Below are 27,711 nucleotides of genomic sequence, written 5' to 3' on the forward strand. Positions count from 1 at the left end.
ACATGCGCAACTGCGAGAAGACCCAAAGAAGCAGGAAGGGGATCTCTACATGTTGGATGCTTCGCTAGAAGAACCCCGGGCTGGTACAGTGTCGATCGGGCAGATTAAAGCCCAATATTGTCCACCTTAGGTGGGCATATCAGGGAATTTACTTTTAGTATGATGTAGAGAGTGATATTCTGAGGTTTTCATTTTTTATTATTTGTGTTTTTTGTGTTATTTAACTTTTTATTCAGCAGCTCTACAGTTTAAGCAATCTGGTTGCTAGGCTCCACATTACCCTAGCAACCATGCATTAATTTGAAAGAGAGACTGGAATATGAATTGCAGAGGGTCTGGATAGAAAGATGAGTACCGGTAATAAAAAGTAACAATAACACGTGTGTATCCTTACCTTACAGAGTGTTTGTTTTTTAGATGGGGTCAGTGATCCCCATTAGAAAACTGGAAAGAGTCAGAAGAGAAAAGAAAATAATTCAAAAACTATAAAAAAATAAAATAAAGACCAATTGAATTGTTGCTTAGAATTAGCCATCCTATCACATACTAAAATTTAAGTTAAAGTGGACCCGTCACCCAAAATTTTTTTTTCAAATCCTATTTTATCATGTTAGTCAAGCAAAATGAACTTTAATTACACTGTATAAATTATTTGAATCTTGTTTCCATCAGTCTGGGACTCATAATTATAGCAAGTAGGCAGGAGCCATTTTGTGGACACTGTTATTAAGGCAAGCCTTGCATCATCTCAGAATCTTGTTTGTGCACCAGAATGTGGGACATGATGTCCATCCCCATGTCCTGGCTACACAATTAAATGGTTAAGCGAACTGGGGGAATGTAGGGAGAGCAGTGACATCTAGGAAGTGCCTAATGGAAAGTGAAAGTAATTGCTTGCCCCGCCTGTATGCCTAGGCATAGAGGAGGGGCAGGCAATATTTGATTGACAGCTGATATTTTTAAATGAGTTTACAACAGCTATGAACGCTTTAATGAAAAAAAGAAATTGGATTTCATATTTAATTTGAAAAGGACTTTTATTATACAGATTTTTATGTCTGGGTGACGGGTCCACTTTAAAGGTGAACCACCCCTTTAATGCATTTTATGCCTTTTGGGGCACTGTGAGACCCAAATTTAGGTCCAAGATGTTGGTCTCCAATCTTTGTTCAAAGTGTGAGTAAGGACAACTTAGCTAGATGCAAGATAGCAGATAGATGAACATAATGCTGTATATGCCTTTTAGGAATAGTAATGAAAAGTACTGAGGCAGAAAAAGCAATATTCATTTAAAAGCAGTTTATACTGTAGAAAACTGTTGACCCACATGAGATGCTAGTTGACCTTCAAATTGGGTTTCCAGGAGTATCTATGAAAGGTATTCTTTCCAAGTCTCTCCCTAATTTACACTATAGGCCCCTGAAGCCACTGTTTCTGTTCCGGCAGGGGGTCATCACCACCGGTTAGTATTCACTGCTGTATTTTATAAGAATGTTTGTTTCTGGATATTATGGATTTTTTTTTGCTAACTTCAAAATTAAGAAAACCTATTTCAGTACTGGGTATGAATTAAAATAACGATATTCAGTGCTAACAAACACTTTCTTCTAATCTAGCTGATCCTGCGGCACTTGGTTTCATTATCTCACCTTGGTCTCTTCTGTTACTGCCCTCTGGGAGTGTGTCGTTTACAGATGAAAATATCTCAAACCAGGATCTGCGAGTCTTTACAGCTCCTGAGGTGCTTCAGACCAAGTCACTTTCATCACTTTCAGCTATTGAAAAAGTAAGTTGATTTATTAAGATTTCATGTAAGTTAATGCTAAATCTGGTTTTATACATGTTAGCTTATCATTGGCATTTTAATTCTAAAAATTAAAAAGTAATTAAATTAATTTTCTTTGCTTATGTTTCCCCAGTAGCTTACATTTTTATACATGTGTTGATGCATTTCTCAGTAGGTGCCTCAGTTTCAGATTCCACAGAACATGTTACCCAAGCACAGTAACACCAAAAAAATTAAAGTCTTTAAAAGGAATGACAATATAATAAGCTTGTTTATATAAGCTACTGTAGAGTTTCTAAAGCAAATACACCAGTTTTACCAGTACAGGGCAACACTACATTATATTGTTATTCTTTTAAACCACTTTCAGTTTTTGGTGTTCCTTTAAGTCTGGGATGGACCAACATTTACAGTTACATTTGTTGCTTACATTTCTCTGATGCTATTGAGAAATGTATTACTGTATATAAAACAATCATTTTTAAAACATACATTTCAGAAAATGGTAAAATAAATTAGGGATAGTCAGCAAAGGCATGTACCTAGAACACAGGTGACCAGAAGGTTCAATTTGCCAGGTTAGTGGGCTTTTTTAGGATATCTGCTACAATCCGTATCCAAAAGTTAACGTTAGTAGCATGCGCAGTGTAGATTCCCACGATCAATTAACAAAGGAGAGAACTGAGAAGAGTTTTTGCAGAGGTGATCCACTTCTTTGGTATGTATCTCTGAAAACAAACATTTTAAGTAATAAAGATAAATTACAAAAACGTTTTTTATGACATGGGCTGTTAAATTGGCTTTATTGTCCAAAAGGTGAACAACTTCTTTAAGTAAATGAATATCTTTAAATAGTTGATATGAACTGCTAATTTTTTTTTTTTTTTTATGGGAGCAGAATTAAAATATTTGTTTTATGCCTTAAAAATGTGTCCCCCTTTTAAATTATTCAGAAACAACACAAAAGCCAGCTGCAAGTTTTTGTACAATATCACTGACTACAAAATACTAAAAATTTATTTCATGGCAAACATCACGGTTACATTTTAGTGGCAAATTCGTAAACCATGTAAGAACATGTAAGGACCCACCAGAAAGGGTTATGACAGATTTTTTCAATAGTTTAGACAACTTTTGACAACAGTTTTAGCACTGAAAGTTAAAACCTAGTGATTAAAGGGCAACTAAAATCCCAATTAAACATTGCTTAACTTTAAATAGTTGTGTTTAGAGTAGATCATAGTGTTTTTTCAGCCTGCAGTCCTGTTCTACAGATGAGCACTCTCTAAAGTTGACAATACTTGGACTAACCAGTACGATACTTAGACCAAGAGGCCCATGGGCTAAACACACCGTTCCCAAATTAGAGGCAATATATACGTTTATATATATAAAACCACCGTTGTATTGCCGTTTATTCAGGCCAACAGTTTCTTTACTTCCTTTGGCTTAAATTTTCTTTTCCTTAAATGCACCGCCCTAAATTGCCAAATAGCACAAATAGTTGGACAGTATGGTGAAAGCCAGATCTGGGCATGGATGTACTGTGTTTGTCCTCCTTTTCACTTCCCTTTTTTAACTCAAGAATCACTCAGATTGGTAGGATTCTTGTAATACCTTCTGACTGGTATTTACAGCACAGATGGGTTTGGTGGATATAAGTTTAAATATCTTGTATGTGCAATTCACCAGTAGCTTATGATTTTTGAGAACACAAAATGTGTAAGGCTGTTATCCTCACTTGTACCTCAATGAAGACCTATTTTTACTACTACTGCCTGGAGGACTGCTCTTTGAGTGCCTACCCTACAAACCAGGCCTTGATTTGTGGCAAAAGCCTGGACCTAAGGCGGCAAATTATTAGGGGAAGCATGCCGCCCGGCTGCATGCCGCTGGGCCGCTTGCCGAGGAGCTGCGCGTCCCCAGTGCTCCTGCATGTACGCTCGCGGGAGGCAGGCCACGGGCCGACCGTGTGGCCTTGGGGCAGACAAAAATCAAATCTGTCCCTGCTACAAACAATACGGTAATGTCTGCTCCCTTGTGCTTGAAGGCTTGGGGCAGAGCACCGGAGCCTCCTCATCCACATGGTGAGTCTCTCTAAAAAGAAATGTTCTGGGACTTTGCCCATGTACATTGTGCCATCTCATGATGTTGGTTATAAGTGCACAAGAAGAAAAAACACAAGGGAGGTTATTAGATAGTATGTTTGGAACACTCTAACTAGCAATCTGAAGCAACATGCCAGCCTTATTCTTATTATCTGTAAATGTATATTGCTTTTGTTGGGACAGGAAACTTGCCTTTTTAACCCTTTCCTGACCAGTTATCAGGAATGCTCTAACAGTGCTAAATATAATAGAGCCATAGAATCTATGTAGCTGGCACTCTAACTTCCTTGACAGCCATGTAGGCTTTACATTATAAGATCTTGTAAAAGTAGAAGTTTACCTTCAAAGCAACTTTTCAATGTCTTCTTTTTAACTGTTAAATTACCAGGCTCCCTGTTTCACCTCTTTCAGCTTGAAAAGTATATCTGGTTATTGGAGTCACTGACCCCAGCAACCAATAAACTGTAGCTTCAATTTTATCATAAGAATTATATTGTACTGTATGGTGATATTCTCCTTTAAGGTTAGAATGCCTTTAAAACAGAAAAAATGACAAATTCTTTATTTGTCTGCATTATATTGTTAACTTATAAATAGTAAAAAAAAACATCTAGAGGCACATCTGCTAGCCAGAGCAAAGTTGTTATTTTCAAAACTCAGAATTAAGCAATTTAGCCAGCGCAAATAAATGAAAACTTCATATCTACTCATCAGCTTGGAATTTTAACCCTATGATATGATTATATAATTTATTTCCAAGAAAATAAAATGATTTATTAACAGTACTGTAACTACTTTGCATTATCAGTATTTCAGTAGATTTGTAGCAGTCCTTGATATTAAAGTGATTGTTCTATCTAAACCAACATATTGCAGTAGTAAATTATTATTCCAATAAACACAATGAAAAAAAACTCACCCTGTGTTTGTGTTGGTTTCCTCTGGGTTTTCCCATGTTTCAAATAACATTTAAGAAAGTTAATGTGATAGGGGCCATAGATTGTAAGATTCAATGGCACAGGAGCCAGGGAATCTGTTCATGAGATGAGATCTTGGTTTATGAAGTGAAAACTCCATTGAAATCAATGAGGAAATTGACAATTCCATTAGAATACACATTTTTCTCATTTAATTGAATCTGACCGAATATCTGTAAAGTGCTATGTCAGCATTATATAAATTAATCATAAAATAATAAGTATCTTGTTATTGGTAGAATAGTTTATGGGCAATGTTAGTTACATTTTCTCCTTTTCATTTCTTCTTTTCTGAAGTTTATTGTAAGCTGCTTGGAGTGGATTGTGGCAGCCACAAAATAAGTTATGGGATAAAACTTATTCACTACCAATAAAATTGTATTAACTGTTTTAATATTTCAAAACTGTGTGAAAGTCATTCTTTCTATGGCTTAACAAATAAGCTGAATTCCTTCACTTAGGGGCAGATTTATCAAGGGTCGAATTGAAAATTCAAATTCTAGAATTTTATTATGATCAAAACTGTCAAATTTGACTAGGGAGTTATTCAAATTCAGTTCGAGTTTTTAAAAAAATTCGAATAAGATTTTCGAGATTTATCATACTCTGGCCCCTTAAGAACTCATTTTTTATTGTTTTACAGCTGTACCCTCACACTTTTGCCTTAAATTACAGTAAGCATTTATTTTTTGTTTCTTGTAGATGCACATTTATTCCCTTGGAATGACCCTGTACTGGGGAGCTGACTATGAAGTACCAGAAACACAGGTAAAGGCACATTAAGAAATTATAACTGAAGGAACAAAATGTCTGAAAGACCTCACATAACAAAAGCAAGTGCTTATGGTAGACATGATAACATGAGCTCAGTGAGGTCAACATAGTAGGAGGGAAAAACGTGTACAGATTTCTTTATCCTTTTCAATACAGAGGTGGTTGGTGGCAATACATGCGCCACCTTACTCCACCTGCTCCCAATGGCTACAGAGTACAGGGGTTTGCATTAATAGTTATTTTATTAAGAAACGGTTAATACTTTGTGTGCATTAAAGGTAATAATAGACATTTGATCAGCATGAATAGGTTATGACTTAAAATATGTCCTGTCTTTTTTTTTTTAATTTTAAATACATTTTATTGTGTTTGCTATTAGATGCAGTAGTCTTAAGCACATGAACCACTCTGATGTAGTTTTTCCTTATAATAATTAAAGCAACACAAGGAACCTCAGCACCATATGTTATTGACTTGCGGGTATGAAGTTGACTGTGCTAAAACAGTGCTGTCCAACTTCTGTGCTATCAAATTTTTTCTGGCCTATGTGGTGGAGGGACGATAATGGAAGGCAGTGTTGACCACTCCCCCTTTTAAACCACACCCACTATAACTAATAAGATAAGCAAGTCTCTTGGGTGACCTGAGACTTGCAGCTTAAAGGGCAAAACCGTTATAACGCAAAAAACATGACCTTAACACCCCTAAAACTGTGTTCAAACTTTCCATAACCTGGCAGGTTTTGTAAAACTGACATGGTATTTAGGGGGTGTGGCCACAAACTGGGCTTGTCCACAAATTCTGCACATGTTCTTCCATTTTTCAAATATTGGGAGGTATGATAGTGTGTAAATTCATGTGACCTTAAACAGTGCTGTAATTCAGATGCTACCCATATTTTCTTATCTTAGAGTCTTCACAAAGGGGCCTATTTATCATGCTGTGTTAAACATTGGAGACAAATGTCACTGGTGATGTTGCCCGTGACAGTCAGCAATTAGATTTCAACAGTCACCTAGGTAGAAAACAAAAGCAAAGATCTGATTGGTTGCTATGGGCAATATCACTGGTTATGTTTTTCTCCACTGTTCTACACAACATGATAAATATGCCCCTACGTGTGGGTGCTCCCTATTTTGAAGAGACTCATTCTAAACTATGAGAGGAAATCATTTCTTAAAAATAAAATATGAAAAGTATACATTTATTCTAACTTTAAATCTTATTTACAAGCAGAAACTACAAAAAAACTGCATTGTAAAAATGTTTTGTAACTGCTTGTGCGATTCTTTTACTATTAATGTTTCTGTGAGACTCTTTGTGTCCATTACTTTTCTTTCAGCCAATACAACTTGGGGAACGTCTGAATAGCATTCTTCTTGACATGTGTGATGATCAGTTCTATACCCGACTGTCCTCACGAACAGTCTTGGATGGTTGCAGTGCCCATATCAGAAACAGCAATTGTGCACCCTCATACTACTACATCAAGCAACTAGTTAAGCTTGTCCTTGGCAGCCTTTCTAGGGTAAGTACCTATGCTACATGTTTAGAACAGTTTTATCAATACAGGAATGGGACCTGTTTTCTAGGATGCTTAGGACCTTGGCTTTTCCAGATAAGGGATATTTACTTAATGTGGATCTTCATACCTTTAGTCTACTAAAAAATCATTGAAACAATTAAACCCAATAGATCAGTTTAGCCTCTAATAAGGCTTAATTATGTATAAGTTGGGATCAAGCTCAAGGTAATTTATGATTACTAAGAAAAAAGGAAATAGTTTTTAAAAATGTTAACTATTTCATTGAAATGAAGTCTATTGGATATGGCCTTCCCATAATTCTGTGTTTTCTGGATAATGGGTTTCCGGATAATGGATCCTATACCTCTACATTGATAGCATATAAAATGATTTGAGAAGGAAACCCAGTCGGTGCAAAACCCCCCCCCCTCCCCTGTGTTGCTTCCCCTCCCTCCTCCCCCCCTGGCCTACCTGTCCCGCTGGGCAAATGCCCCTAACTTGTTACTTACCCTTCTGCGCAGGTCCAGTCTATGGAGTTCACCGACGCCATCTTCTTCCAAGTGATCTTCTTCCTGCTTTGACCGGCACATGCGCAGTAGGAGCATTTCGCCGGTACGATCTACTGCGCATGTGCCAAAAGTGACGAAGTGAAATTGGAAAACTTTGTGACTTTTGGAGCATGCGCAGTAGATCTGTACCGGCGAAATGCTCCTACTGCGCATGCGCCAAAACGCGGTCAAAGCCGAAAGAAGATGGTGCCTGTGAACTCTGTGGACTGGACCTGCGCAGAAGGGTAAGTAACAAGTTAGGGGCATTTGCCCAGCGGGACAGGTAGGCCAGGGGGGAGGAGGGAGGGTGGGTAACACACGGGAGGGGGGGAGGGGTTTTGGGCCGACTGGGTTTCCTTCTCCTTTAAAAGAACACATCCAGGCATGAAATCAGTTATAGAACATGTAGAAACATATTGTGTCTTTTTAGACATAGTACATAGTAAGTTAGGTTGAAAAAAGACACATGTCCATCAAGTTCAACCTTTTAACGCTATTTTAACCTGCCTAACTGCTAGTTGATCCAGAGGAAGGCACAAAAAAACCATTAGAAGCCTCTCCAATTTGCCTCAGAGGGGGAAAGATTCCTTCCTGACTCCAAAATGACAATCAGACTAGTCCCTGGATCAACTTGTACTGAGCTACTACTGATTATTAAGGTGGTTGAATTGGTGTTGTTGCACAGTTGGTATTTTATTGATTTTCAAACTCCGGTGGTTGTCTGATTTTGGAATTAGAAAGTTATTAACTTTCTATTTGATAGAAGTGTGGTGCTTTTCTTTCTCACTTCTAATTAATTTTATTCTGTTACACTGATTTAAAATCAGACTGCTTCAATCAAGGAGATAAATTATTTACTCCTTTTAAATGTATGTAAATTCCCAGAACTCCACATAATAGACTTTTATAAAATGTAGGACAAAGCACAGAAGGCCCTATTAAGAAATATGTCTAGTTATATGTCTAGCTTCAGTGACAGGGCCTTGTAAATTTATCAACCAAAGGCAAGCCTTTACAAAGGCTGGGCACAAACAGAAATGGTTCTTCCAATAAATGTATCTTATGAATACGGGATATCTTCAGCTTATTTTTACATCTTGTGGTACAGTGCTTACACTTACTCTATGGGTTTTTTTTATCAAAGGTGGAATTTTAGAGCTATGTGAGCTTTTTTAGACCTCGAATAAACTCACAAATCAAATGGTTTAAAAAAAAAACCCGAATTGATTGAGTTTTCTGCAGGAAAAAACTCGAATTGAGTGAGTTTTCGAGCGAAACCCACAGAAAAAACTCAAATATCATGAGGGGCTATCATCTAACATCTTCAAATGGTTCAAGGGACCTCTACCATTGACTTCTACATGACCTCGACAGGTTTTAGATGGTGTATTTTTGGATTCAAGCTATTTCCATTGTCTGGGTATAATACAATACAATACATAAAAAAGTTTATAATGAAAATATATATATATTTTTTATACTCAAAAATACACTCCAAAACTCAAATTTTTTGTATTTAAATACAACTTGACCCTTAATAAATCTGGCACACAGGAATTGCAATAGCAGGGTCAAGCCCTTGCAATTTTATTATGTGATTGTGCCACGTTTCGGGGACAGGCCCCTTTGTCAAGCATAGTGTGGACGTAGTGCAGACATTTTAGGAGTGTCTGCACTACGTCCACACTATGCTTGACAAAGGGGCCTGTCCCCGAAACCTTGCACAATCGCATAATAAAATTGCAAGGGCTTGCCTGCTATCGCAATTTCTGTGTGCCAGTGACATTTATCTTATCCTTGATGTGAGGTGGCTGATTCCTCTATAGCTGGGCACCAGGATAAAGAGTTTTTGGGTTTGTGTGGCTTCTCCAAAGCTTCCTTAATAAATCTGCCCTTATGTGTATATATAATATATCATATGGTGTGTTAGATTTTGTACAGATATTTGGTTCTTGTACAAGACCACATTAATAACAAAGTAAAGAGAAATGCAAATCAGATGGATTTTTTTTGAAGGTTGATCAGCTTGGACTCAAAACCGAGGAACCAGATCGCAGTCAAGCAATCCGTGACAGATTAAGGGGTAAAGGACTTCCCACAGGTAAGAGAAATGTTCACTGCAGAGCTTAATGATGTCATTTATAAAGCAAAGAAACATACGTCACTACTGAACTAGTTTTGCCATCATTGTTGCCATCAGTGACATTTGTATTGTTTTTACAACATAAACACAATTACTTTGCTAAGTACATACCTTGATAAAAATCAGGAAATCAGCAGTGACACTATTCAAATTAGCTTCTCTCACCGCTGAGTAATTAACCGATTACACATTAGAATGTATTTGCAAATACATTTTGGAAGTATTTTCAATGATCACATATTAACTTTCACTATCAACCAACATTGAGTATTTAAAACTTTGTAAGAATTCTGTTGGGTAATATTTTACTTAGTTACAAGTTATTTTATGCATATGCTCATGAGAACTTCTTAGGGGAACAATGTTGATCTAGTGTTTGTTGCAGCTGGTTCTCTGGTAGCATTAGATGTCTGGAAAGGAATAGCATGACTTTTTGGTGAAAGTGGCAACACAGCATGGCACAGACAGGGGTGCCCCCTATCCCCAATACTCTTTGTATTAGTAATGGAGCCCTTACTAACACACATTAGAAAAAATATAGATAAAGTTGGGTCCAAAAATCTTTGGACAGAGACAACTTTTTTTTATTTTGATTCTGTACATTACCACAATTAATTTTAAATAAAACAACGCAGATGCAGTTGAACTGTAGACTTTCAGCTTTAATTCAGTGGGTTGAACAAAAAGAATGCATAAAAATGCAAGGGACTAAAGCTTTTTTTTAACACAATCACTTCATTTCATGGGCTAAAAAGTATTTGGACAAATTCAAAAACTGAAAATAAAATGTTCATTTCTACTACTTGGTTTAAAACCCTTTGCTGGTAATGACAGTCTTGAACTTATGGACATCACCAGATTCTGGGTTTCCTCCTTTTTGATGCTCTGCCAGTCCTTTACTGCATTGGCTTTCAGTTGCTGTTTGTTTGTGGGTCTTTCTGTCCAAAGTTTAGTCTTCAACAAGTGAAATGCATGCTCAATTGGGTTCAGATCAGGTCTGACCTGGCCATTCAATAATATTCAACTTCTTTGCTTTAATAAACTCCTGGGTTGCTTTGGCTGTATATTTTGGGTCATTGTCCATCTGTATTATGAAACACCTCCCAATCAATTTGACTGCATTTTGCTGGATTTGAGCAGACAGTATGTCTCTGAACACCTGCTTCTATCCTGTGTCACATCATGGATAAACACTAGTGTCCCAGTGCCACTGGCAGCCATGCACGCCCAAGCCATCACACTACCTCCACCATGTTTTATAGATGATATGGTATGCTTCGGATCATGAGCTGTTCCACGCCTTCTCCATACTTTTTTCCCCCATCATTCTGGTAGAATGTTTTTCCAGAACTGTGCTGGCTTTTTAGATATATATTTTGCCTTTTGTATCCTCCTTTCCCTTTTTTTGAAAACTCTAAATAAAGATTTATAAAAACACAGTGGCAACACTGAAAACGGTTCACTAAAATCTCTTATTTCAGGGCTTTGCAGAACAGTATGAACTTTGCAAACACGGCAAAAAGCACTGTTTCCAAGTACAGGTATGGGATCCTTTATACAGAAACCCATTATCTAGAAAGCTCCAAATTACGAAAAGCCTGTCACCCATAGACTCCATTTTATCCAAATAATCCAAATTTTTAAAACTTTTCTTTTTTCTCTGTAATAATAAAACAAGTATTAGGTACTAATTTATAATTAATTCTTATTGGAAGCTCAAACCAGCCTATTGGATACATTTAGGGGCATATTTATCAAGGGTCCAATTGCGAATTGAAAAAACGTTGAAATTCGAATTCAAAAAGACCAACCGAAATTAATTTTTTTGTTTTTTTTTTGGTCGAATAGGTCCGTTTTCGATCAAATAGGCCCGTATTCACCTGAATTCAATCATACGAATTGAAGGAATAGCGCATTCGATCAAATTTGATTTCAAAGTCCACCAATTGAATCCAAATAGGTTCTATGATGTCCCCCATAGGCTAAAACAGCAATTCGACAGGTTTTCGATGGCAAATGGTCAAAGTTGAATTTTTAAAGAGACAGTACATGATAAATTTCGATATTCGAAATTTCGATTTTTTTTTTCAAATTCAAATCGAGTTTGGACTATTCCCTAGTCGAAGTACCAAAAAATAGCTTGAAATTCAAATTTTTTTTATTCAAAAATTCACCTTGACCTTTGATAAATCTGCCCCTTTACATCTTTACATGATTTTTTAGTAGATGAAGATCCAAATAACGGAAAGATCCGTTATCCGGAAAACCCCAGGTCCTGAGAATTCTGGATAACCGGTCCCATACCTATATATGATCTCTCTGCACATCCTATAAACCCACCAGATTTTAGACCGTCTGATTTCACTTAGAAAATTACATAACTGGCCTTGAAAAAATTACGTTACTGCCCATGATCACCTTGATAACCGTAGAGCATATTTTAATCATATCGCTGAGCCTTTATTTTTTTTCTCTTTTGTCCTGGAATTCTTGTCTGTTTAATAATGGATATCATTGTTTCCACAAGGTTATTCTTCATAGGAATGCCTGCAGTTGGCACATAATGACTTTTTTTTAACTATGTATGGATTTGCTGTTCTAATCATTACTCCAACCCCAGTGTGCATAGTATATAATTAATTATTTTCAGTGTGTTATAGTACTACTATTTTTAATCAGTGCTGCAAAACCAACCTTTTAAAGGAGAACTAAACCCTAAAAATGAATATGGCTAAAATGCCATATGTTATTCACAGAACTTATTGCACCAACCTAAAGTTTCAGCTGATCCATAGCAGCAATAATCCAGGACATCAAACTTGTCACAGGGGGTCAATATCTTGGAAAGTGTCTGCGACACTGACATGCTCAGTTTATTATGGTTTATTGCAAATATCGAGCAGAAAATGAGGTTGGCCTGTAATATAATACTACAGGGCTGATTATTAAATTCTGATGTAGTAATTATCTGTATTAATTACTAATCAGCTTTATATTGTGACATTTATATTCTATGTGTACTGAATATTTTGAATCGGCCCCTATGCTCAGTAAGTGACAGCAGCAGAGCATGTGCATCTTTGGGGGGCACAGATCTTCCCTGCTAAAGGGATGTGGTTGCCATGGGCTGGTACAGAACACAAAACATAATGTACAACATGTCTAGACTACTTATTTGCTAATTTGCTCTTCATATTTTTTAGATTGCCTTTCCTGTTCCCCAGGACACTGGGAACGGGGTTGAGCAATCCTTTTTTACTTTGCATTGATTTAAATGCTGTTTCATTAAATGTGTGCCTTCGGCATTCTCCTTTTTTTTTTTACAATCAATTTCTCATCTAAAGTTGGTATGCATGGATTCTTGCTCTCTGCATAAAATCCTTTTTAACTTCCTGTTCTGCCTGACATTTCATTTAAAGGAAAACTATAACCCCCAAACAGTGTTGGTCTCTATAAAAAGATATCACATAAATCAGCTCATATGTAAATAAACCATTTTCATAATAATATACTTTTCTAGTAATGTGCCATTGGGTAATCATAAATATAAAATTGCCATTTTAAAAAGTAAGGGCCGCTCCCTTAGATCGTACAATTCACTGTGCACACAAACATACCAACAAACCATACTTGTTAGGTCACATGAGCCAATTAACAGACAGACTTCTGTCTTTTGCTTCAACACTTAGGGGGTTATTTACTAAACTCAAAATGCAAAAATCATGAAATTATTTTTTTTTTAATATAATCGGACTTTTAAAAAATAATGAATTTTTTGGAAGGATGGAAAAGTCCAAATCTGAAAATTCAGCTTCCCAGACTTGTCGAGGTTGCATATAGGAGAAGTCCTAATGATTTTTTGATGTGCGCTGGGTTTCGTACAATACCCTTACGTTTTTGGGTGAAAATCCGAAGGAAAAATCCGAAAAAAATTGTGATAATCGGATTTTTTTCCCGCAAATCAAATTTTCAGGAAAATTTAAAAATAAATAATCGTAAAAAACCCGAGCGGATTTGATTCGAGTTTGTAGATAAACAACAATGACTATGATAAATAACCCACTTACAGTTGTAGTATTTCTGGTCAGGTGATCTCTGAGGCAGCACAGAGACCATCACAAAATGGTGGCTCAAGGCAAGAGATGTAAAAGGGCAAGATTTACTTAAATATATATGACCAGTTTGGTAAGATTCTTTAATATGCCACTAAGGGGCAGATTTATCAAAGGTCGAGGTGAATTTAAAGACTTCAACTAGGGAATAGTCCAACTTCGATTCGAAGTTGAAAAAAAATTTGAAATTCGAAATTTATCATGTACTGTCTCTTTAAAACTTTGACTTCGACCATTCGCCACCTAACTGCTGTTTTATCCTATGGGGGACCTCCTAGAACCCATATGGAGGCAATTGTTGGAGTTTGAGAGATCAAAGTTTTTGATCTCTCTACTGAATTGAAGTAGATCGAAGGCGCTATTCCTTCGATCGTACGATTCAAGGTAGGCTGAATACGGACCACTTCGACCCCCAAAAACCTTCGGCCTCTATTCGGTTGTTTTTTTTGTATTCGAAGTTCAAAGTTTTTTTAACTTCAAACTTCGACCCTTGATAAATCTGCCCCTTAATATGATGTAAACTATCTGTTGCTTAAAGGGATACTGTCATGGGAAAAAACTATTTTTTTCAAAATGAATCAGTTAGTAGTGCTGCTCCAGCAGAATTCTGCACTTAAATCCATTTCTCAAAAGAGCAAACAGATTTTTTTATATTCAATTTTGAAGTCTGACATGGGGCTAGACATATTGTCAATTTCCCAGCTGCCACAAGTCATGTGACTTGTGCTCTGATAAACTTCAATCACTCTTTACTGCTGTACTGCAAGTTGGAGTAAAATCACCCCCCCCCCCACAACACCACACAAGAAAACAGCTGCCTGGTAGATCTAAGAACAGCACTCAATAGTAAAAACCCATGTCCCACTGAGACACATTCAGTTACATTGAGATGGAAAAACAGCAACCTGCCAGAAAGCATTTCTCTCCTAAAGTGCAGGCACAAGTCACATGACCTGGGCAGCTGGGAAATTGACAAAATGTCTAGCCCCATGTCAGATTTCAAAATCGAATATAAAAAAATCTGTTTGCTCTTTTAAGAAATGGATTTCAGTTCAGAATTCTGCTGGAGTAGCACTATTAACTGGTGTGTTTTGAAAAAAACATGTTTTCAGATGACAGGATCCCTTTAAGTGTTCATTTTGGGGGTATCGTTTTCCTTTAATTGCTTTTATACCTCAGCACTGTTCTTGTTTTTTTGTCTTTTGACATGTTTTTTATGGTATAAAAATTAAAAGATCACAACTTTTACAGACTTTCACCAAAGAGATTATATAATTTTACTCGCCTATGGGTAACTGTACAACCATATATAGTAATATTGCACAATTGACCATTGGAATTCAGGAAGTTTGATGTTTATAGATTGTAGCATGGTTGGGAAAATCATAGATTGAAAGTATATCCCTCCCAGAATCCTCTATGAAGCAGTGCAGAGTGATGTGAAAATGAGGCTCTGAGTAGCAGGGAGGTGATTAGCCTCACCTGGAGTAAAAAGGTGGGGGCTCAATTAAGGCTGCTCTCTGCCCTGGAGAGAGAGAGAAAGGAGAGCTACTGGAGGGCTGTGTTAAAATGTTTGCATAGTAACTGCATGTTACCTGTGTTTAAAGCATAAGGACTTTTATTGCTGGGCACAAGTTTCCAGAAGGAGACAAGTTATCTGGTAGCACGGACTGGCTATCAGCTACTGCCTTAAGTGTTTGGGGAGCGGACTGCTTCCAGGAGAAAAGCACAAGCAGTGGCGTAACTAGATGTTACTGGGCCCCACAGCAAATAAATTTTAGGGCCCCCAACATATCCAGTGTTTGTCCTGTTTTACCAATATATGTTGAAATTTCTCATCATGGGGCCCAATGTACCTCCTGGGCCCCCCTGCAGCCGCAGGGTCTGCTTCCTCTGTAGTTACGCCCCTGAGCACAAGGAATCTCCAAAGGACTGTGAATTAACAGTTAATTTTGTTTGCTGGACTTATATTGCCCAAGTGGGAGACTGTGGGACCTTTGGGAAAAGTATAACAAACAAGGGAAAGTTGTGCTCACCACTATTTTTTAAAACCATTAGGCGGGGGTGCAATGAGGCTGTGACCACAAAATACAAATAGTCAAATACAAGAGTCCTCTGCACTCAACCCATTATCAATATATTTAAGACAGCGAAATTTTGTGCATACTGCTACTAAAAAATGCCTTACCCTTTAAACAAAACAGGGATTGTTTGTCCATATATTGCAATATATTTAAGCTGGCCAACTACGTCAAAGTCATCCCATATCTGGCCAGTCCTATGCTCAATTTTATCTGATTCATTAAGAATTCTGTTGCTTCATTATACATTTTACAAAGGGACTTGGTTTTACCTGCAACTTAACTTGCTGCTTTCAAAGTAAACCTCCATACTTGGCTGCCCTTTTATTAGACACCAGTGGGATCACCTGACTATAGCTGGGAAGGGTGGGAGCTACAACATGGAGCTGGTCACTGCTCCTGTATAAACTATAACAAACAAGGGAAAGTTGTGCTCACCACTATTTTTTAAAACCATTAGGCGGGGGTGCAATGAGGAAAAGGACATTTTCATTTACCAGTACAGCTGGACTATTTTGTTTACTGCCTTCCCAAAGGGTATGAACTGTTATGTTGGTATTTAAGCTGCTGTGTTAAATAAATGCACACATAAGATCAGCTGGAAACCTGTGTACTGTCTACTATGCAGGCAGCTCCTTAAAGAGACTCATATTAAAAGAATGTTATGTCAAGCATATGGAGGAGATTCTAAAAGAACTTGTAAAGTCCCATGCTCAGCAACAGCAAGCCAATGATCATCTGCTGCAAGCCAATGCTCATCAGCAGCAGACTAATCAAATACTTGCAGAGTCTGCTCAAACTGCTTTAAAGGAATAGCAGGCTATCAACAGTCAGCTTCTAAAATGGATCGAGACTATGGAAAAGTCCCAAAGTGGATCAAGAGAGCCCGTCTCTGTGTATAAAAGATTGCAAACCTCTTTACAAAAGATTACATCAGAGGATGATGTGGAGGCTTATCTCGCCATATTTGAAAGAGTGGCAGAGCAGGAAAAACTTTCACCTGACCAGTGGGCGGGGTTGCTTGCTCCCTTTTTTGTCCGGAGAGTCACAAAAGGCTTATTTTGATTTGAATCCTGAGGATGCCCATCAGTACCAAAAGTTAAAAGTGGAAATAGTGACCCGGTTGGGAGTAATCCTGGCTATGAGGGCCCAGCGGGTACATGCCTGGACATTTGATGTGGTCAAACCTGTAAGGTCTCAGATGTATGACCTAATACATCTTCTCCAAAAGTGGCTACAACCAGAGGAATTAACTCTTGCACTAATAGTGGAAAGAGTGGTCCTGGATCGTTTTCTCCATGCTTTACCCGTTCGGTTGCAACGTTTTGCAGGCCAAGCTGATGCAAATGATGCTAACCAGATGGTGGCCCTGGTGGAGCGGTTTCTTACCACAGAGGATTTTCTTCAAAGTTCAACAGCTAAAAGTGCTGATCCTAGTATAGGTAAAGTTAGGGATAGAGGACAAAATTTGTTGGCGCTGTCATGAGCCAGGGCAGCCAGTTGCCCACTTACCCTGGAACCCATGGATTGTAGCACTGCACAACCACATTTGTCCTTATTTGCTAAGCCTGTTTGTATTGGCCAACCTAGTGCAGAAGTGGAGCCACAAATGTGTACTGTCAAAGTGTACAAGGAAGTTTCTGGCCTTCTAGATTCTGGAAGTCTGGTAACTTTCATGCCAGCCTGGTAGACAAGCAGAAGCTACAATCATACCAGATGGGAGTTATTTGCATACATGGGGATGTTAAAAACTATCCCACAGCTTCCCTCTCCTTTGAAATGGCTGGTGGAATTTGCATTCATGAAGTGGGAGTGGTAACAAATATAATGCAAGATGTTATTTTGGGACATGATTTTCCTGTGTTTTGGGACTTATGGGGTAAAGTAAAAGGGTGCGAGGAGGGAAGTATGCCTCCAATGTCTATTTTCCCCAATATATCCTGAATCTTTAGAGTCTAATCTTCCCATATGTCCTGAGCCTTTGGAGTGTTGTTCCCCCAGATGAGGCTGTAGGAGTGGCCCCGGATAAAAATAGCAATTTTCCCTTAGAGGTCTTCGTAGAAGATGATGTGGAGCCTGAACTTGATCTGCCTGATCTACCCATTTCCCAGGATAATTTCGGCACTGCCCAACTAAAGGACCCCACCTTAAGTAAAGCTCGGGAACAAATAAAGGTTGTAAATGGGGTGCCCCAGGAACCAGGTGCTGATAAAATATTTCCTCATTTTGCAATGGAAAATAAGTTTACTGTATAGAGTAAATAAAGTACGGGGTAAAAGGATAGAGCAACTGATAGTTCCCCAAGCCCATAGACGTACAGTGCTGGATCTGGCACACGCCCATGTGTTAGGGGGACATTTGGGCTATGAGAAAACGAAAAACCGGGTGTTACAAAGGTTTTACTGGATTGGGGTACACCGAGATTTAAAACAATATTGTGATTCCTGTCCCATTTGTCAGTTAACGGCCCCAATGCCACATTTCAAAAGTCCCCTTGTACCCTTGCCTATAATTGAGGTACCTTTTGAAAGGATTGCCATGGATCTGGTAGGCCCTCTAGTCAGATCTGCTAGGGGACACCAATAAATCCTTGTTGTACATGATTATGCCACGCGGTATCCCGAGGCAATTCCACTAAGAAACGCCTCGGCAAAACGCATTGCCAAAGAGTTGGTTCTGATGTTTACACGTACGGGGATCCCAAAGGAGATCCTCACTGACCAGGGGACACCCTTTATGTCAAAGGTAACAAAAGAATTGTGTAAGTTACTGAAAATCACCCAACTGCATACCTCAGTGTACCACCCCCAAACAGATGGGCTGGTAGAGAGGTTTAACAAAATGCTAAAAGGCATGTTAAAGAGGGTGGTAGCTACGGATGGTAAGGACTGGGATGGCCTTTTACCTTACCTCATGTTTGCCATACGGGAGGTGCCCCAAGCTTCCACTGGGTTCTCTCCTTTTGAACTGGTGTATGGTAGACACCCAAGGGGTCTCCTGGATATTACTAAGGAGACCTGGGAACATGAAGCCACTCCCTTTAAGAGTGTAATCGAACATATCAGTCAAATGCAAGATAGAATCTAAAAGGTTATGCCTATTGTACGGGAGCATTTGCAACAGGCTCAGGAGGCCCAGTCAAAGGTGTATAATTGCTTGGCTAGGGTGAGAACCTTTAATCCAGGGGATAGGGTACTGGTTCTTGTTCCCACAGTAGAAAGTAAATTCTTAGCAAAATGGCAAGGTCCTTATGAGATTGTAGAGAAGGTAGGAGAGGTTAATTACAAGGTTCATCAACCTGGGAAAAGGAAACCCTACCAAGTGTATCATGTAAATTTTCACAAGCCCTGGAAGGACCGCGAGACCCTTGCGGCTGTAACCTTCCCTAGGGAAACAGCAGGTAGTTCGGTTCCAGAGGTAAAAATATCTGACAGCCTGTCGCCAAGTCAAACACAAGAGGTAAAAGAGTTCTTACAAAGAAACAAGGATGTGTTTTCAGAGTTGCCAGGGCGAACCATGGTGATTAACCATGGCATTATGACAGAACCTGGGGTAAAAGTAAACTTGAAACCCTATAGGGTGCCTGAAGCTCTCAGGCAGGCAATCTCAGATGAAGTTAAAAAGAGGTTAGAGCTTGGGGTAATAGAAGAGTCATGCAGTGAGTGGTCTAACCCCATTGTCTTAATTCCTGAGCCAGATTGCAGTCTCCGTTTTTGTAATGATTTCAGAAAATTAAATTAAGTCTCTAAATTTGATGCATACCCCATGCCCAGAGTAGATGAGCTGATTGAGAGGTTTGGCCCAGAAAGGTATATAACCACCCTTGACCTTACAAAGGGCTACTGGCCCAATTCCCTTAACTGACAGGGCCAAAGAGAAAACTAATTTTTCTAACCCTGAAGGGTTATTCCAGTACAAAGTACTGCCTTTTGGTTTACATGGGGCCCCAGCTACATTTCAAAGGCTGATGGACCGTGTTCTTAAGCCCCATCAGAAATATGCCTCAGCCTATCTTGATGACGTGGTCATCTTCAGCACAGATTGGCAAAGTCACTTACCCAGAGTCCAGGCTGTTCTGGATTCAATCAGAGCGGCTGGTTTAACAGCCAACCCAAAAAAATGTGCACTTGGGTTAGAAGAGGCCCGTCACCTGGGATATGTAATTGGAAGGGGGGTAATTAAGCCCCAGGTAAACAAAATTGAGGCTATACAAAACTGGCCCCAGCCACTGTCAAAAAAAAACAAGAGCTTTTTTAGGAATGGTGGGCTACTACAGGAAATTTGTGCCCAATTTTGCCACTATCGCAGCCCCACTAACAGAGTTAACTAGAGGTAGTAAATCTGCCATGGTTACATGGAACCCAGAAGCAGAGACATCATTCCATAATCTAAAAACTGTTCTCTGTAAGTGTCCAGTTTTGATTACCCCTGATTTCAACCGTGAATTCATAGTTCAAACAGATGCCTCAGATGTGGGACTAGGCGCTGTTTTTCCCAGGTGATCAGGGGTGAAGAACACCCAGTGGCTTACCTTAGCAGGAAGCTAACATCAGGGGAAAGAAATTATGCCATTGTGGAAAAGGAGTGCCTGGTCATTAAGTGGGCTCTAGAAGCCCTAAGGTACTATTTCTTAGGGCGCCAGTTCAGGTTAGTGACTGATCACGCTCCATTAACGTGGATGGCGCAAAACAAAGAATAAAACTCCAGGGTAACCAGATGGTTTCTGGCAATATAAAATTTCAAGTTTGTAGTAGAACACAGACCAGAGAGTCAACAGGGAAATGCTGATGCTCTCTCTAGGGTACACTGTCTGGTGGCCAAGTGTGCTCAACCCAACAAGTTTGAGCAGACTGGGAGGATATGTAGCATGGTTGGGAAAATCATAGATGGAAAGTATATCCCTCCCAGAATCCTCTATGAAGCAGTGCAGAGGGATGTGAAAATGAGGCTCTGAGTAGCAGGGAGGTGATTAGCCTCACCTGGAGTAAAAAGGTGGGGGCTCAATTAAGGCTGCTCTCTGCCCTGGAGAGAGAGAGAAAGAAGAGCTATTGGAGGGCTGTGTTAAAAAGTTTGCATAGTAACTGCATGTTACCTGTGTTTAAAGCATAAGGACTTTTATTGCTGGGCACAAGTTTCCAGAAGGAGACAAGTTATCTGGTAGCAAGGACTGGCTACCAGCTACTGCCTAAAGTGTTTGGGGAGCAGGCTGCTTCCAGGAGAAAAGCACAAGGAATCTCCAAAGGACTGTGAGTTAACAGTTTATTTTGTTTGCTGGACTTATATTGCCCAAGTGGGAGACTGTGGGACCTGTGGGAAAAGGACATTTTCATTTACCAGTACAGCTGGACTATTTTGTTTACTGCCTTCCCAAAGGGTATGAACTGTTATGTTGGTATTTAAGCTGCTGTGTTAAATAAATGAACACGTAAGATCAGATGGAAACCTGTGTACTGTCTACAATATGTGTGAAAGGAGTTGCTGCTGCTACTACCTAAAGAGCAACCCCCCACAAGATACACAATTTTACTAAATGATTTGTAAAATGTTATCAAATGTTTAGTGGGAGTTTACTAAATATGGGTTTCTGCTCTTGACTCAGAAGTTTTTTTAGCTCTTCATCATTTACCTCATCTCATGTTTTATGAAACTAAAATACAGTTTCTGGTTTCATGTGTAAAATCTTTGCTTTGTCTCCCTTTTCTAGTATTTTCACTGTCTTTCTGTGCATTCTTATCAGATATGTCAACCTTGTTTTTCTATCCTTTCTGTAGTATCCCTTCTCTTTATTTCAGATCTTTGCTTGTATCAGTCTTTCCTCTCTGCATCAATGGTCTTCCTGTCCCTCCCCTGTATATTTTCTGGAAATTTACCGCCTGCTGTATATCTATATAATAGCTCATGTCCAAGATGTTCTTCTTTAAAGGTAACTTTATTTTGGCTGTTGTGGAAACTGCAACAGAACCAATCTTCCGTGCACCATTTTATTATATGTATATATTTGCTATGGTAATTTTACTGAAAATAAAGAAGTGGATGGAAAAAAAAAAAATATATATATAGGCAGTAAAATTTTTATGTATTTTTATTACAGGGAGAACCTCAACTGTTGATAGCTTTGATGCCCAAACTGCTATATCACAGCAGGCCTTCTTTAATCGTGGTCTTAGCAAATCCATGGGGTTTCTTGCATTCAAAGATCAAAGTGAGGAGGAGGACTCATGTCATTTCACATCATCTGACTATAACTCTGGATATGAGAATGAAGTGAACTCTCATCACTCCCATCATCAGCTGATGCCTAGTGAATTAGATAGGAAAAACTATGATAGTGGCCAAAGGAAAAAAAACTGGGTATCTTCCTTTGACTTATTATCACTGAAGGATCAATCTACAGAAAAGGACTTCTCTACAAATCATCACAGGCCTCCTCGATACCCTGATACAGAGACTATACAGATTAGCAACCTGCCTAAAATTAAAGATCGCCAGCTGGATGGAAGCTCATCCACTTATGTACTGGGCCCCTTTAGATTGGATCAAGCCAGACATGGACCTGAGGTGCCAACAGCTGTTGCAATTTCAAGTGCCTTGGACAGGATTCGAGAAAAGAAACAAAAACTTCAGGTGCTGAGAGCAGCAATGACTCTTGAAGGTCAGTTACAAATCTGTTGTAGCGTATGCATATATAATACACAAAAGCCATGAATATCTTGTAAATTATATCCTTATAAATGGTGAGTAGTGAGGTCATCAGTTATAAACGGTGAGTACTGATGTAATTTCTGTCACATGACTCACTAAAATTAGTGTATTATAATTAATAAAGTACCCCCAGTTGTAAAATATGAGGATATTATAAGTTACCTCGGAGTTCCATGACCTGTATAAAAACACTCGGCCTTCGGCCTCGTGTTTTTATATGGTCATGAAACTCCTCGGTAACTTATAATATCCTTATATTTTACAAGAGGGGGTACTTTATTCACTATATCTCAAGAGCCTGGCATTATAGGACTCATTTACTAAAAGTCAAATTGGGGCTACTGACTGTGACCATCACACTTAAATACTGAATATTTGGGGCTATAGCACTAAGATTTTAAATTAAAAACATGCTGAGTTATATTAAACATTCAGACTTTTAAAGTGAAACTGTCCTGCTTGCAAATGTTCAGTAAAATATAAATTATAAGAAAACACTGAAACTGTCCCACCTAAATATAGATAATTAGGAGCTCAAAGACTGGTCTTTTAAAGTAAGAATTACAGTGATTTTGTGCCAACATTTGACCTTTTGAATGGTTAAAAGCATTTTGAAGGGAACTTTAAGACTGCAGATACTTTACACATGGCCATAATTAAATGTTGTTTTGGAGATCTGTACATCTATCTAACTACATGTCAGTTTCTGTCTATATTATCAAGATATCTAACCTACCTAACCTTTAGGCTAAAGGCACACATAGAGATTTGTCACCCGTGGGAAATCTACACTTCCTTTGAGCGGCAAATCACCTAAAAATACCTTGGCATTAACTAACATTAAAATCAACACTTTACTTGTGGCAGTCAAGTATTTTAAGTGTTTCATATGTGGCAATGCCAATGTTACTTAAAGGGAACCTATCACAGCCAAAATCAAACACATATTAACAATCTGACCAGTACAAGCTAAACACGTTTAATCAAACTACATATATAGTTTTTTGAAAAAACTGCAGGTTTTAAAAAAATCCCTTTGTCAAATGGGTTCTTTCACTGAGGGAGGCCATATTGAGACTCTAACAGAGACTCTAATGTGCAAATTTCAGAAGCATGCTCAGATTGTAACACTGCTTTGAGTATTCTACCCAGAATGCCTTGTTTTAGTAAACTCCTCCACTAGAAGTATCCACTAGAAGTGCTGCCACCTGTTAACTTCCAGCAGGTGGCAGCACTACTGTACAGCAGCTAACACACAGGTTTGGCTGATTTGAAAATAGCTTAGAAGGGTTGATAAGCAAACAAGGAATTTGAACTGAGCATGTGCGAGATTTCAGAGCTACAGTTGGCTGGGAAGATATAGGTAGGAGGAGCCAGTGAAATCCAAGATGCCTGCCTCAGCTAGAACTGCAGGGGAGATAGGGGAGATCTTGCAGAAGGTATAGTGAGCAGATCATTTACATTATACAAACAATTCTAACTGTTTTAAAAATCAAATTTCTTGAACTTTCACATAGTGTATTTAAATGATTTTGGTCATGATTGGTGCCCTTTAAGGGAAACTTGCCACCCACTAGTAGCTCACATTTCCAGTAGGCAACAAATCTCCCCATGTGCCATCTCCCTTAATGTTATTACCCTTGGCACAGTGCTGGCCATATACAATGATAATTATGTTTTTAAATAGGCAAGCAATACGACAAGACTTTACAGCAACCAAGTTTATCTTCAAGTACTGAGTTTTACAAATCTGTATATTTCATATATAGTTTATCAGTTGTGAGAATGTCTGTTCACAGATCAGTTCAAGAATTGCAAACTGAGATTATATATACTGTATATATATACTGTACATACCTGTAATGCACAAATAGCACTGTTTACAGTCTTGAACTCTTTGTAGATATTCTGCAGACAGATATGTATCAATGTTCATTTTCATATATCATTTTTTCATCTATGTCTGTAGTAGAAAATGCAACAAAGGTTGTAGCTTTAATTGCTTTCTTTTAATTTTGTGCTTTTGACAATAGCTAGAGAAGCATGTTTGAGTACAGCTAAGGGCAAGAGCTAATTGATAATATTCCCATGCCTTTTTTTTTTTAAATGCAATATGCTTACTTTTCAAGTGTTTGATAGGCGTCTAAAAAATATTATAATAGAGAACGAATTTTGAAAGTGTGTGCAACCTTACTGCAAAAAATATAATGCTAAATCATGTCCAAAGTGCGGCCCGGGGGCCCATTGCGGCCCGTTTTCAAATTTACTCCGGCCCTCAGCCTCCATCATGAAATTAATAATAATGAGGCCCCCCCAGCACAGTGCAATCAGGAATCCCTTAGCAGTAATATTAAGGCACATTAGTGAAATGGTCTATACTGGTCTATACTGCTACCCGTGTGCTGAAGGTGTTAGTAATAGACACGTACTGGCATGTAGAGACGCGCTGTTTTTGCATACTTGTTTAGGGCTGAAGGTCAATAGCTAACACCTTCAGCACACAGGTAGCAGTATAGACCAAGTGGCAGATCATTTCACTAATGTGCCCAAATATTATTGCTACAGCTACGTGATTCCTGTAATTCAATGTAAATCGTTCAAAGAATGTAGGGCTGAATGGTCGGCCCCCCACACATTTTTCACCTCACCAAATCTGACCCTCGTTGCAAAAAGTTTGGGCACACCTGTGCTCAGTAAACAGTGTAAAAGATAAGTGTATGCTTATAAATCTCATCAAAAAAAAAAAAAAAAGATTTGTATTTTGTAAAAACAGACTGTGACTGAAAAATATATAGTTATTTTGACTTCACACCCTGCTTAACCCAAATCAATGCGCAATAAATTCTGGCATTAACAGTAATGAAAAATGCTGTGAGATTCAGTGCTCAACACTATAAATAAGTGTGACTTTGCATGGAGTACAATAGGCTTAGTAGTACAATTGCCTAGTATAGTGTAGACTAGTTTATTTCAGTGTTTTTTTGACTCTGCACACATTTATTAATATGCCATGTACGATTTCCTTTTCCCTACAGTTACTCATCTGAATCAAAGAGGAGGATTTGTGTACAAAGGGTTATACAACTATATATAGTTCCTACTATAGTTGTTATGTTTTGGGTAGCCGATGATGAGTAGAGTATAACAGTGCTTTATTAGCAGGCTCATGCAGGCATTACACAACAGTAACTTTTTAAAGTGCGTTTTAATTTCTTGAAAGCAGAAAGTTTAGGAGAAAGTCAGACAGACCGTGGAAGAGAGCTCCAGAGGAGGGGTGCAGCCCTTGCAAAGTCTTGAATGCGAGCATGTGAGGCGGTAATGAGAGAAGAGTTGAGTAGCAGGTCAGTAGAAGAGCATAGTAAGCGGTTGGTTGAGTATATAGAGGTGAGTTCAGAGATGTAGGTTGGGGCAGAGTTATGAAGTGCTTTGAATGTCAGGGTCATTAATTTCAATTTAATTCTAAAAGGTAGTGGAAGCCAGTGCAGGGATTGACAGAATGGCGTGGCAGAGGAGGAGTGGTTGCTGAGGTGTGTGAGCCTCGCAGCAGTGTTCATTATGGACTGGAGAGGTGACAGTCTCTGGAGGGGAAGGCCAATTAAAAGAGAGTTACAGTAGTCTAGACGTGATAGGACGAGAGTGAATAAGAATTTTGGCAGCATCTTGGGTGATAAATGATCGTATTTTGGATATATTCCTTAGGTGGAAGGGACATGATTTAATAAGTGACTGGATATGAGGAGTGAATGACAGGGCAGAATCTAGGATAACCCCAAGGCCTGGGGAGAGGGGGGGATAGTGGGATTGTTAGCTATGATGGATACTTCCGGTATGTTACTGGTGTTAGTTGGAGGAAAGAGAACCATTTTTCCACTTTTTGGTCTCTTAGCATTTCATCTGTACCAAACTCACAGGTAACAACCAGCTCTCTCAAAGCTGCTACAAATTGTTCTGTGGATTCGCCATTACGTTGTCCACGTTGGCAGAATTTATATCTTTCAGCAACCACATTTACTCTTGTTATGAAAAAGTTCTTTATAGCAGTAAGTGCAGTTTCATAAGTCTCATCAAGTAATGGTAATGTATAGAATATACGCTGTCCCTCTGCTCCCAGGCAGTGAATAAGTAAAGCACACTTTCTAGCACCAGAAATCTCCCCTTGGTCAGCAGCAATAATCAGTGGCGGAACTACTAGTGGAGCGGGGGTGCAAGCTGGCCAGGGCCCGCACCCCCCGTTCGCCGCTAAAAATGCGGCCAAATGTGGCCGTACGGAGGGGGACGGGGCCCGGCTGCCCGTCACGAACCAGGGCCCACCCCCCTCTAGGATCGCTGCTGGCAATAATGTAATTTTCAAACATACGGATCCGAGCAGTAAAAAGTATGGTAGGCTCACCAGGGTTTGGAAGAAAAGCTGCAGGCTGCTGCAGAGGTAGAAGAGCCATCTCGTCGTCAATCTGTTATGTTTTGGGTAGCCGAGGATGAGTAGCGTATAACAGTACTTTATTTGCAGGTTCATGCAGGCATTACACAACAGTAACTTTCACTTTTAAGCTTTCAGGAAGTATGCACATGCAAGTATGCACAGTATAAGTATAAGTTCCATAATAATATGTTTCATATGATTGATATTCTGTGAGTTTCTCCCATGTCTCCTTCAAAAAATCAAAGGATGATAATTTAGCCTTTAAGAGCATTAAAATCCATGAACATATTACTTCTATAGACATAGCATTATGGCAGCCGTTAATCGCAACTGTAAATAAAAAAAACCCCATGAAATTGCCAAAAAATATCTGGCTGTGCACCTTAAAATGAACTGTAGAATTAGGCATTCTAAGCATTCATATTCATTCGTATTTTGTGATTTTTAAAAATGATTTACATTTTTTTGTTGTCTTGCTTAGAGCAGTTAAATCTTTTAAGCCTCTTGCTAGAAATTCTCAACCCTAGCAACCATG

At 38.8% G+C, this 27,711-nt stretch overlaps 1 protein-coding gene across 9 annotated transcripts in view; it reads left to right on the forward strand.

Annotated features, from left to right (window-relative positions):
* Window positions 1–27,711, forward strand: part of ptpn13.L (protein tyrosine phosphatase non-receptor type 13 L homeolog) — a 147,068-nt gene that overhangs the window by 39,803 nt on the left and 79,554 nt on the right. For 7 of the 9 annotated variants that reach the window (XM_018253180.2, XM_018253163.2, XM_018253154.2 and 4 more), the window contains 5 exons: window positions 1,617–1,786; window positions 5,574–5,639; window positions 6,988–7,173; window positions 9,735–9,819; window positions 22,146–22,706. In XM_018253180.2, the coding sequence (XP_018108669.1) occupies window positions 1,617–1,786; window positions 5,574–5,639; window positions 6,988–7,173; window positions 9,735–9,819; window positions 22,146–22,706 (1,068 nt within the window). Of the gene's footprint in view, window positions 1–1,616; window positions 1,787–5,573; window positions 5,640–6,987; window positions 7,174–9,734; window positions 9,820–21,864; window positions 21,978–22,145; window positions 22,707–27,711 lie in introns of those variants that run through there. The other 2 variants (XM_018253216.2, XM_041591233.1) reach the window with 2 other exon arrangements.

The sequence above is a fragment of the Xenopus laevis genome, chromosome 1L (genome assembly GCF_017654675.1).
Source record: "Xenopus laevis strain J_2021 chromosome 1L, Xenopus_laevis_v10.1, whole genome shotgun sequence".
In the NCBI taxonomy this organism is placed as follows: Eukaryota; Metazoa; Chordata; class Amphibia; order Anura; family Pipidae; genus Xenopus; species Xenopus laevis.